The 13,269-nt window shown below is 35.8% G+C and overlaps 1 protein-coding gene across 7 annotated transcripts in view; it reads right to left on the bottom strand.

Annotated features, from left to right (window-relative positions):
• Window positions 1-13,269, bottom strand: part of KDM4C (lysine demethylase 4C) — a 295,962-nt gene that overhangs the window by 37,808 nt on the left and 244,885 nt on the right. For 6 of the 7 annotated variants that reach the window (XM_076363457.1, XM_076363452.1, XM_076363456.1 and 3 more), the window contains one exon: window positions 601-786. In XM_076363457.1, the coding sequence (XP_076219572.1) occupies window positions 601-786 (186 nt within the window). Of the gene's footprint in view, window positions 1-600; window positions 787-13,269 lie in introns of those variants that run through there. The other variant, XM_076363459.1, reaches the window with a different exon arrangement.

The following is a 13,269-nucleotide window of genomic DNA, read 5'->3' as shown; positions in this document are numbered from 1 at the left end:
TAAACGGCAAGAGTTCTCTCTTAACTGGGAGAGTAACAATTCATTTGAATAAAAGACATTAAACTAATTCTTCATGTGTCTTATCTAAAATTAAAGGTTCCTCCTCAGCACAGGCTAGAAATAAAAAGGCACAGTAATAACATGAATTTTCATGACATACCAGTGTTACTTTGCCAGATGACAGAATAATTATAATTGGGTATTTGCAAGACACTGTTTGGCTGCGGAACAAAGAACTTACATATACACCATATCCTTTATCTCACAGTATCTGTGAGTATTTGCAAGATACTGTGATCTGGGTATTTGTAATACACTCCATGTTAACAAAACAGAGAACTCAAAGATTTGTTCTGGCTGTCAAAACAATACATTCAACAATGACTCTAATACAAAAATGTGTTAGGCATACCAAGTATCATTTCTCCCAGGTACTGGCATAAGGAAAATCTTTCAAGATGTAATAGTTTGCTATGTATGGAAATATGATAGATGGAGCTATTATAATACATAGTGTGGATCCCTTCTTCCATTTTCCCTGGAAACATACTTTAATTCTGCAATTCCATTTTTTAACAAATAAAGAAACAAATTCCTTACCACATTTTGGTTGATCTTGTGCCTGAAACATGTGATGTAGACAACATATGGCCAGTCATCAGGTTCCATCAGCACTCCTGCAGCATGGGCACAGGTAACATGGAAGGAGGCTGGGCAGCGTCCATATGAGCACTGAATGCAGGCACCAGAGATTTTCTTAATTCTCTGTCTGCAGAAGATACATTTCTGTAGAAGTAAAATAAACAGAATATTTACCATACTACCCCAACTCCATTGACTTCTGCAAGTATCTCAAGGACTGAAAAGTTATTTGTGCTTCAGTGATTACATTTTATACCTTGCAATACGCATGGCAAAAGAAGCATTTATGAATTACAAGGTAACTTAGTAATATGGTAATTAATAGATAGCATTTTTGCCTTTTTTTACATTAATGTGAAGATGATCTGTTCTGGTGCTATAGTAAGAAAACTGATATATATATAGCTATTTAAAAGTTTAATTTCAAATTCCATACACTCCTCTGAAAATTAACCTGCTCCTCCTAAAACAGGTAAATCGAAAAACCTATACATAATTCTGCAAAAAGTAACAGCGAGTCTCAAAAATAAAGAGAATAGGCCCACAGAAATGTAGGGCTAGACAGGACTTCCACATATCATTTAACCTAGCCCGCTACTTTGAAGCTGGACTAAATATATACTTAAACAGTCTTTGGGAGATGGCTAATCTAAGATGTTCATGAAACGGTTTCCACAACTTCCTCAGATAACCTGTGACAGTGGATAAATCTCCTCAAAGTTAGAAATGTTTTCTTTATCTCAAGCCTATGCATAATTCCACAGCTGAAGGCTGTTCCTAAGCCCCTTTTCATTTTTTCTAGTCTGGTTTTCATTGGTTGTGTATTTAATATAATGGTGATTGAATAGGCGGTATTTCCCCACTTCATATATTAAAACATCATGTCAACAGCCTTACCAGTGTCAAGACATACCACTTTTTTTCCTTTTGCCAAAATGGAGACCGCATCAAAATACTGTCACTATTTTTTAAGTGACATATGTTAAGTGGCCCATATGAAACAAATGAAGGGACATGAGCTAGGGTAAGTAAGTCTGGGAAATAAGCTCCTCCATACTAAAAAAGACAACGTACAAGACAACTGGTATCTTGTCATCAAAAGACATTAACAAACACGCTAGATAGAACAATTACTTTAGTAACTTCTGTGGACAACTGTGTTATATCACGTGGGAACTATCCTCTGATAACTCTTATCATGGCTAACAAAACTGCAAATGTTATTGATGATCATAAAATTATCTCAGCTATTCTAAAATACCAAGTTTCATTTAATGACACAAAACAGTGAATTCAGTAATTTGAAAACATAGTGCTGGAATAGTGATTACTTCCATTTGTTCTAAACTTGCTAGTCACTGATTTTGTCATACACCCTCTTGTCTGCCTATGCTGGGAACATGAGTAAGAATAATTTTGATTTATTTTTACTGTAAGGTTAATAATTCAAAGTATTTCAAATTAACTCACATCAAATTCTTCTTCCCAGGCTACCAGAGAATTTTGTTCTATTGTTTATTAATTTCCATATTCTGAAGAAAATCTGCAGAAAATTTATTGTATAATTGAGCACTTACATAGTTTCAATGATTTCTGGCACTCAGTTTGTGACTGAAATAATTATTTTTGCAAGTGCTAGCCCTGTCAAGCTCGTCGGTCATGCAGGGTTCTAGTTTACGCATCATTCTGAACATGAAAAACTTTTCAAGTTCTGCCTTCACATCCACCTTCTGAAAGCCAACAGCCTGCATGGCTTTGCACGTGCAGAAACATGAGAAGCATCTGGAACTTAGTTAAAAATTTTACCTAGCATTCACTAAAAGGACCAGAACTCAGCTCAGTCTGCTGTAGCAGCATCAGGTCTGAAAGACTAGTAAGAGGCAAAAATTATTTCACCATCAAAAGAAATGTTCCAGAGACTTCACTAATATGCTGATACCTCATTGTGCATTTGTATTCATGTGCATGAAGCCATTTTCAGATAAGTCAAGTAACTGTTTCTCAAGGGCACTTAAGGATTTTTTATATATATACATATTCAGAACCAAGTAAAATGGGAATTCCAGACAGAAAATACAATTGAAATCTATTAGGTGTAATGTCTAGACACTGAGTTCATGCAAACACACAGCTCCTTTTGAATGCTTTTTCACACAGATACACACACAAATTCACCAGTCAGCTTAACGAAAGAAGAAAGACTGAAGTACGAAACATGTATGAGTATAAAAAAACCCCACAAACGGCTGTGTGTTCTGACTAAAACACTCCAAAATGCAGTTCAAACAAAATGTAGAGAATGGGGAAAAAGTATAAAAAAGAAAAGTGCAGCTAAACTAGCAGTAACTGAAGGAAGTAGGTTACAGCAGGAAATGCTGATCCCCTTACATTATTGTCTGCACTTGTGCAAGGCAGCAAATATGCAAACATTACAATGTGGCTGTAAGTTTCTTCAGCATCTTACTAAGGTATCATGAAAATCTGGGAGATGCAGAAATCTAAAACATTACATTACATGAGTAATGCTTCACAAAAAGATGCACTTACAACTATATGCATATGTGCAATTGTTCTTCTATTTTAATAATTTAAGGCTTATCACCTTTCAGAAGGGGAAATGCTGAGGAAAATAAAAGCAGTATGAGGACAGTGAGAGATGCTGGAAGGGAAGCTGCAAGTGCATTCAGGAAAACTGAAAATGTAATGCATGTGGATGGCCAAATCCACAGAAATTAGAGCAAAGCTTCATCCCTCCCTGTAAAAGAGACCAACTTCTCTGTTCTCTTCCAGCATAGGTTAACTTCATAAGAATGTATTAGACAAACTGGCATATTGTAAGAAAAGTTATTTCTCACAGTACTTTTCAGACTTGCAACTTGAAAGTACTGAAAAAAATCAATTTTTAAAAAAGCTGTCAAATTACTATTGACTGTATTCTTATTTCCATCATGCTGGTGTAAAATTACTGTAATACTGAAGAAAAGTAAAATTACTTCAGATTTACTCCTATATAAACGGAATACTGCTTGGCCATATGTAATTATGTGAATGCAGACTTCAAGTCGCATGAAGAAAGTGAAAATACTTCCTGTGTTTTAACCATGAGATAAATACATCTCACTGCCAAATACAAGGAAGGTAGTTGTTACATCCGTTAACTCCAAACACACAATAAACTTTTGTGCTACACTGTTACACTCTTCAGGTATCAAAAAGATTCAGATCATGGATATGAACAGGGGAAAAAAAGTTACTGTACATGCAGAAAACAAAAAATGCTATTTCTCCCTGTGCTTATGGAATACCAAAAAAATTATTAAAATCAGTCTTCTTTCAGAAAGCACGAAATGAATCAAGGTTGACAAATAATGAAATATGTTTCCTATTATTTGTAAGATGCTGTGTCCATTGTACAAGTACGACACTGAAAGGGATGATGCAGATGTACCTTAGCTTTACAATGAGTCTCAAAATTAGGCATGAATTTTGAAAAGTACACATATGCACAAACAGAAGTCAGGTGTACAAGCAAATTCACAGCTTGCATAACTGTATCAGGCAGCATGGCCTCATTCAGAGGTATGAGAAAAAGCTCCTTCATCTTTGAAAATACAAGTCAAACTGTTAATCTACCATATTTGATTAATAAAATCAGAATACACAGAATGAAAGCAGAGCAAACTATAAAAAAAACTCCTTTGCATAGACTTTTGGAACCTTAGCTGAGCTACATATCAAGCTGTATATTAGCTGGAAGTAGTAAATTGAACTGTGCTGTGTCTGACTCATACTGGCAATTCTTTCCCTCCCTAGCTTCTAACTAACAATGTATTTCTCATACTCTCACTTGGGGCTTTATGGCATATGAATTTAAATGAATTTTTTTACCCCTTTTTTCTCCATGTTAATATTATTTTTATAGGAGGGTGATACATGAAAAAAAAGGACAATATAAATGTAAAAAAAAAAAAAAAAAATCACTGAAAGTGACCAAAGGAAAAAGGCATCAAAATTATGAGAGAAGAGAGGGAATCGCCGGTTGTGAAGACTGCCGTTTCACTCTCCCTCCCACCTTTGCCTGAATTCTGACTTTTGTAAGTTTGTAAAATTAAGGAATTGTATATAATGGAACCAATCTTGAGCCACTCCTGCAGAGAATAGAATCTAAACACCTCTCTGTCTGGGCGAACCTCGTATTTAGGTATGTAAGCGTGCTACTTGTGAAATTAATAAGCTTGACATATTAGGAACACATTCACTGAAATACAATCATGCTAATTCAATGCCCAGCTGACAGTTTTTCAGCAGCCTGAAACTGTAGCTGTTCCTACCAGCTAAAGCATATTCAACATCCTAGACATCTAGGAATAATGTCATTTTGACTTAATGCTTGCTAGATATTAGTGAAAAGCAGAGACAATGGGTGAAGTAGCTGACGATCAATCTTAATCAGAGGTTCAGATGCAAAATGAATTGGAGAATAAATAAAATTGTTTATATAACTGGAGATTAAGAATATAGGACAGAACAATGTACTGCAATTTTCTAGATGGTGAAATGACCTCTTTTTGCCCCCCAAATGAAAAATATTCTGCAAAGGGATTTCATAATCATGGAATAGCTCTTTAATATTGATAGGTTGCAAATATATAAACAGAATGGATTTTAAAGAATGAGTCTGAGGAAATTGGATGCCAGTATTTTGCAGAAGAAAGCCCACTGATAGCTTTCATAATATTTTTTATGCATCCTTATATAAAGAATTTAATATTGCTTCCCTCAAAAAGAGTAATATTTACAAAACAAAATTCCAGTCCCTAACAGGATCATGAATTAAACACAGTAACACTGCTTTCTGATGTAAGGATTTATGAAAATATGCACAAGGTGAGGTTGCGGCAGAAAGCCCGTGCTGGATTTTAGGAAACAATTTGGAGTATTGATTTCTCCCAAAAATATTTCTATGCTTTGGCAAGAAGAATGACTTATGTGAAGAAGCTCACTATAGTAAGGCATTAAATTCTACAAAAGAAGCTATTTCAAGAGAGCCTTTAAAAATTATTAAATTTCCAAATATTACTAAAAATCAACCCATAACAGCTCTTCTTCTACTGCTGCAGATGTTTATTAACTACTAGTCAATAACTGAATTGCATATTCTCATTCTCTTTTATATGTTTGGCATTTTTGGCATTCTAGGTATCATCAGAAATTAAGACAGAGACACCATTGTAAAGTTTAGGAAATTAATGAAAAATCATGGGTAATTTTTTTTTCCTATAAGATCTGCTTTAGCACCTCTGCATTTTGTAATGAATCTGCTTTGCTTCAGAATTTATATTACTGGACAAGCAATATTGCTGTTGTGTATGATCACACTCTAGATATGAAATGTTGGTCCTACTGTAACCAGTAGTAAAATACCCATAGATTTTAACAGAGCAAAGATTTCACAGAGAATATTGACAGAAGGAGCTTCACCAGTTTATCAACTGTTATAACTTGAGACATACAGTATAAAATGCACAGTGACACTAATCTTTTCTTCCTCCAGTCCAAACCCATAACATGGATTAGAAGTGAGAAAAGATTACAGTCTAGTCATACTGCAAGAATTGGTAGCAAGGTACTGGCACAAAGATTTGTTAACGATGTACAATGCAATCAGAAGATACATACTACGAAGACATTTGACACATTATCTGCAGATCAGTGAGCACATGTTGTCTGCACAACCATCTTTCAGAATACAAAGTCAGCACTTAATTTTGGCAGAGAGCATAGTGTGTCTCTATGGAAACAAGCTCATTACTTTTTTTCATTTTATGTTTCCTTTTATTCCTGATTAATCTAAAACAAGCTGAATATTTCAGCTATGAAACTGACGGAGCTTAGAATAAGAACATGTGAAGAAAAAGTTTCTTAGACCATCTATTCCACTTCTTTGTTCAGCACGTTTAGACAACTATATAAAATTAACTAAGAATGTTGTTAGATAAAGTATCAAGAGACTATTTTGCATCCCTCTGGTATTTCAAACGTAACAACCAGTACCTTGGGGGGAAAAAAAAATGCTTGTAGAAAATTATTTGTAATTTCCTACTACTCAGTAAGCTTGCCTATAGCATGGGGCTATGGCAAATTAAAGATGGCAGACATTCTCTAGATGTAGGTGAAATTCTGTTAGTCATATATTCCAGCAGAGAAGTAAACATAACACTTATACATCAGTAGCAATTAAAAATGGTAATCTTATTTTCTAATAACTCTGAAATAATGTAGTTTTGGCTCTACTCTCAATGAGTGAACTTACAAGTCATGTTGCTTAATTTTGAATTAAACATGAAAAAAATCTTGAAATGGCACCAAATATACATATTGGTTTATTATATATAGATTTAAGAGCTGATAATATATCATCAGGACTTGCCAGAATTATGTATAGATACAGTATACATCTACTATTTCAGTGAAACTGCTAAGGTACCAATAGCTTTTTAATTAATAGGAAAGCAAAGACAAACATACAGTGTAGAATTAAAAAAAAACTTAGCTCTTCTGAAGCACAGGTTGTGTGATTGTAATGAAAAAGTCCTTACACTGTAGGTTAAAAGAGAAAGAAAAACAATCAAAGAAAACAAAACACTTGGTGAAGAAGTTATTTTAGAAAGTGCCTGAAAAGGTTTATGTTCCTGTGATATGCTATGTAATCTCCTTAACTGGTAAAAGGCGAGTGTTGTGAGGCAAAAAGGAAGAAATAAAAGACCTTGTTAGAGCTCCAACTGTTGCCTGCACAGTGGTACTCACCACCACAATACCTACGACTATGCCATATCCAGGGAAGTAAAGTGCTGTGTGGTTATTTTCAGTATTCTTGAAGTCCTCAATATTTGTAATTAGATTTCAACACCAAGACTGCGGTTAAGTCCCCACCCTTTTTTCAGGCTACAGCACTACCATTAGTGTTCTATGCTGTTGGAGATACCCAGAAAGTACTTGACACGTCTGTAGGCCTACCCTAGAGATCTACTGATAAAAATACCATATACACATATCCCTACTATCTCCTCCTCAAAGTCTTATTATCAATAAATATTAAAAGGAAAATATTCAATCACCAACGTCTCCTTTAAAAAGAAGAATCACTACATATATAATGAATATGCTGCTAGCACATAGTCACTGAACACAAGAATACACCCCCCCTTCCTTCTGGATTCGTATACACCAGGTGACACTGAAAATTTAGTCATACTACCTCTTCTTTTGCCCACTTCATATCTACCTCCTTTCTGAAATATTAGTATGTGACTGCGAGCCTTCACTTTATAAGGATACTCTCATGATTTTAGCTTAACTCTAGTTTTTATGTATTCATATATACTTTTTCAAATGCTTTTTTATTACAGGACAAAACAAATTTTTTTGCCAGACAATGCTTCTTCCTCTGTAGCTTTGAAATGTTGCATGTCTTCTTTTGGGTTTTTTCCCCATAATTTTCAGCTTTTAGCTTCTACATTGTACCACATAAACAATTAAACACACAGCCTTAAAAAGTATAATTTTATAGAAGCATCATGCCTGTATTCAGTGTAGCTTTCAGGCATCCTGAAATGAACAAGAAGAAATGGTTGATACTAGTATTGGAAGGGCAAAATTCCAGGACGTAAATAGGGAGCTTGGAAAGAATCTCCTTTTCTTTGTTCTCCAGGAAGAAAGCATTTTTATTAAAACTTTGCTTCAGATTTGCATAGACCGGTTTGAATAGATTTGACATTTACACAAAGGCTAAAATACCTGACAAGCTGTGAAAGGCCATTAGGCTGTAAAGGTGATGAGGCATCAATTCATTGCCTCGCTGCTGCAGCCTCCACCAGATATAGTGGTTAGGGGCCCCAGTATTATATTGTAACTGCACACTTTCCAGCCAATTCCTGTAGGCATTACTGGAAATTAAAGGCAATGGTCATTTTCAGATTCCTTTCTGCACTCCAGTCATCCAGTCACAATCACCTATTTCTTAACCCAAGTACATAGTGCAGAGACAAAACAGCTGTGCAAAATGAGAGCTAAACTATTTCCATAGAGTCAAAGACTAACAGAGGTTGGAGGGGACCTCCAGAGGTCATGTAATCCAACACCTTGCCAAAGCAGACCTAAATCAGGTTGCACAAGGCCTGTCCACCTGAGTTTTGAACATCTCCAAGGACAAAGATCCCTCAGCTTTGCTGGGCACCTGTTCAAGTATTTGACCACCAGCTTTCATAGTAAGAAAACCCTTTCTTTACACAACACTGGAATTTAGTATGTTCTGATTTGTGTTCTTTGCCTCTCAAGCTATCACCATGCACCTCCAGAAAGCATCCATCTCCATCTTCCCTTTATCATCTGATTACCTTGTTATAAATAGCAGTAAGATCTCTGCAAAATGGTTTCTCAGGCTGAACAGACCCAGTTTCTTCAGTCTCTCCGCATACATACTGTGCTCCAGCCCTGACCATCTCAGTGGCCTTTCACTGGACTTACTCCCATATGTCAATAATGGGGAGACCAGGTGCAGCCTTACAAATGCCAAATAAAAGGGAAGGATGTATCAATCCCTGGGCCTGCTGGCTCCAGTCTTACAAATCAAGCCCAGGAGGCAGTTGGCTCTCTTTGCTGCAAGGGCATACTGGTGATTCATGTTTAGCTTCTCCACCATGATCCACAGGTCCTTTTCTGCAAAGCCAATCAAGATAAATTCTAGTGGCAGACTTTGTATTATTCAGATTTCAAAAGAGACAGAACCCCAACTAAAACAGAGCATGACTACACGAAGTAGTTACAGAAGACATCTAGAATTTGCTAACTCAGAAAAGTCCTTAACAGACAATGACTAGAGAACTTTAAGAGACTGCATGGCCATTTTAGGCTCCGCTCCTTCATGAGTTGTCATTTAATGCAAAGCACTGCTCTGAAAAGTAGTATCATTATTTATACTTAGTACAGAGAAGATCACTGTTTCTGTATATTTTATGATAATTGCTTTATAATATTTCATATGAATACATACAAACACACAGAGAGAATTTAACATTTTAATGAGAGAGCAGTTAAAATTAGAACATTGAGATGTCACATTGAAAGGATTATATTCTTAGCAATATCCTGCAAGCAATTTACTGAAATGAAAAAAGACAGTCTATCAAAATAAAAGTATCACCATCTCTTGTCCAATAAACTTTTTATCCTTCTGAGAATGGCTAAGGTGATACCAATAAACTAAAAAGGTATTTCCACACACACACCCAAAGAAACCAAAATTACTAAAGAGACAATCAGTTGGATGGGGCTTTGAGCAACCTGGTCCAGCGGAAGTTGTCCCTGCCCATGGCAGGGGGGTTGGAACTAGATGATCTTTAAGGTCCCTTCCAACCCAAACCATTCTGTGATTCTATGATTTAAGACATGCATGTTCAAATGTTTAGAAACAAGAATCTTGTCAAGCTCAAACAGAAACCTCTGATGACGATACAAGCACACGTATCAAAATTTCATCTACCTACTAGCATGACAGTAATGTGCTGCTTTGTGTCTTAGAAGATTAGAAAATGGGAATGGACTTCAGTATATGTCCTTTGGGCAGGAAGGGGTCATGGCCAATTATGTAGGTGAATGCACTTTGCCTCTGGGAAGGAAAATATTTGTGCTTGTAAAGTACACTGAATGAGGACACAGCTGCTTGTCAAGTTGTTCTCTGTTGAAGGGAAGCTATTGTGGACAGAATACACTATCAGAAAAGAAGGATAAGTAAAACCATTTAGTGTGGTTATGCCACTGGCCAGGAACTACCTGGCACCCCTACAGTAAATGGAGCAAATGTGAGTCATGCTATTTCCAGGTGCTAACAATAGCATGTAAACAACTGAATAAGTCAAAACTGGAAATAAAGAGCTATTCCAGGGTGGAGAGGTATAGGGGGTTTTTTGTTTGTTTTGGGGTTGTTTTTTTGGTTATTGGTTTGTTGTTTTTTTTAATTTTAGGACGGGGTCAAGGCACACAGGATTTAAATATGCTCTGCATCACAGAAACTTTTTTTCAGTTCTGAAAAGCTTGGGGGACTGCATAGCTTACAAAGAAAGTACTATTTCTGAAGCTTTCAACCAAAAGCCAAAATCCATTTTTCAGCAGAGTTGATGTTAACATTATACCTAACCAGAAAATAGTGTCATTTGAACAGGCAAAAGTGATAAGGCAGTACAGAAAAGTTGTGACATTCTTTAAGATATATTAAAATGTATTAAGTATAAGAAGTTTAAAAAATTCCACAATCTAAGATGAATCAGTTTGTAGTATCTCAGAAATGGTAAATTATTTCTAAATGTTTCCCTCATTTCGAAGTCCTGTACTACCTTCACTAAGTAAATATTTAGAATAATCTGATCCCACTGCAGAAGAGGATGAGCAGTGTCTTGGAGTAGTTAGCCATTATAAAAATTTGCCAAACCATTTCTCCCTCTAAACGGAAACATATCAGCTGTTGATATATTTACTGCTTAAAATGGTTGTCAGCAAAAATGCAGAAGCAAAAATTGAAATTATAACATGTATAAAATGAGTTGTTTTTTTCTCCATCTTTTATTTTTTCCTGTTGCTTTCCCTCAAAAGATAAAAAAATAAAAGAACAATATGATCATTTTATCTTAGGCAGGTAGGCAAATGACCTTTTGCTTAAAAAAATCTCATGAAGTATCATCTTTCTTGCATAAACCCAAAAGTATGTGGATGTCAGCACAGTTACAAAGTGTTCCAAGTTTGCCATGGAAACAACATTCTTATTTCAAAATAATACAACTGCTCACTGTGGACTACTGGCATGAAAGCTCCCAATCCAAGCTCATTGACAGCTTCTGGAGTGGACAGATGAGGCATGGAAAATATTTTAAATTAGTTCATTTATCTTGCTCAGACATGGGAAGAGAATGAGAATTTTTTGTGTTTATAGAAAAAAGCAGAGAGAGAGAAAGGGGGGGGAAGGGGGGGAAAGGCAGGGGTAAAGGTGGGTAAAAAAGGGGAGGAAAGAAAAGGGGGATAAAAGTAGGAAAAGGGGGAAAGGGGAAGAGGGGAAAGGAGGAAAGGGAGGCAAAGGGGGGGAAAGTTTGGGAAAGGGGAAAGACAGCACCTTTTTGTATAAATTATTACCAGTTAAGCTAAATTTCGCACACAATGCATTTTTTTGTTCACTAGAAAACATACACCCCAACACCAGCTAAACTAGCAGATGTTTTTAACTGGTTTTGATTTTATCTTCGTAGTTTTCAGAAAATAAACACTGGTTTTTATTACTGCATTAAACACATGCAGATTTAAATTGTTTTGTCCTAAGGACTCAGATTATAGATATTTTTCAAACATGAGGCATAATTCCCCTCACATACCTCAGAAATCATGTCATACACATCTAAGATGAAGAATGCAATAGATTAAGCATTTAGTTAATGCAGAGTGTCTTATTGCCATAGATGTTACTGGAGCCCAAGACATAGCAAGGAAGATAGCTCAAAGGACAGAGTAATGTGCTGCAAGTCAGACGACTAATTTTGTTCCTGAGATTCCAATGGCTCCTAAGAATATGATTCTGACAAACTTAAACAGAAACAGATTTCCTCCTTCTGCTTTGAACTTAGGTCACTCTATGGTTATGCCTAGAAAGGCAGCTTAGTACTGTACGAAACTCATATGAGGACCAAACATATCTGACATGTACATGTCAAACTTCTGTGAGAAGCTCACATGGGAATCTTGCCACAAATCATGGAGTGTATGGAAATTCACACAAGAACACGGAATTCTTTTAGATTGGAATAATGAGCAAACATTACAAAGGTCTGTAATTACTGATTGTTTCTGCAGTATCAGTTCTAATTCCATATAGAGAGAGGCTTTGAATCCAATTTACTCATTGGAATGTAAGATGCTATTCTAAAAGCAAATGGAAAAATGACAATGCAGTTCAAAGAGAATCTGACTAAAAAGAAATGTGTGTCTTAGTGATTTTCAACAGAACTACCACCTATGAATAACACTCGATTATGTTTTGTATAGCTATTTCCTGTATGCAACTCAAATTTTTCTTCATACGGAAATATATATGTTTCATTTTTATATTTTTAATTTATTCAGTATGTCTTCCTCTTTACCCAGCTTTTCAGACACAGTGATTAGGCTTGAAGAAGGTTAGACTTTTCCTCACATCTTTACCTTTGACATTCTTCATTTTCTAATTTCCCGCTCTGGGAAATGCTTCACATCCTTGATGGACATGAAATTGACTTGTTTAGTGTTAGTATTTAGCAAGAACTGCTACTGAACGACAAGCTGTACTTGATTCCACTGTGATGCCCAGTCCAATGAAAATGTATTACAAAAGGAAAATTTTTAAAAGTCCATTTTACCTATCCAGTGTGTGGACTGACCCATCTATTTGGTCTAAGTGGACCTATTTAGGATGCAAACTATTCTGTTCAATTTTAAAATATAATTTTCAGCATCTCTGCCATCTGGCTGCATACATTTATTTCCCAAAAAGTATCATCTCTCACTGTAAACAGAAATTCATTAAATTATGAAGCCTTGGCCTATGGGCCC

The sequence above is a fragment of the Aptenodytes patagonicus genome, chromosome Z (genome assembly GCF_965638725.1).
Source record: "Aptenodytes patagonicus chromosome Z, bAptPat1.pri.cur, whole genome shotgun sequence".
Taxonomy (NCBI): domain Eukaryota; kingdom Metazoa; phylum Chordata; class Aves; order Sphenisciformes; family Spheniscidae; genus Aptenodytes; species Aptenodytes patagonicus.
Note: the sequence above shows the minus strand (reverse complement) of the source record. Positions and strands in the feature narration are given on the sequence as shown.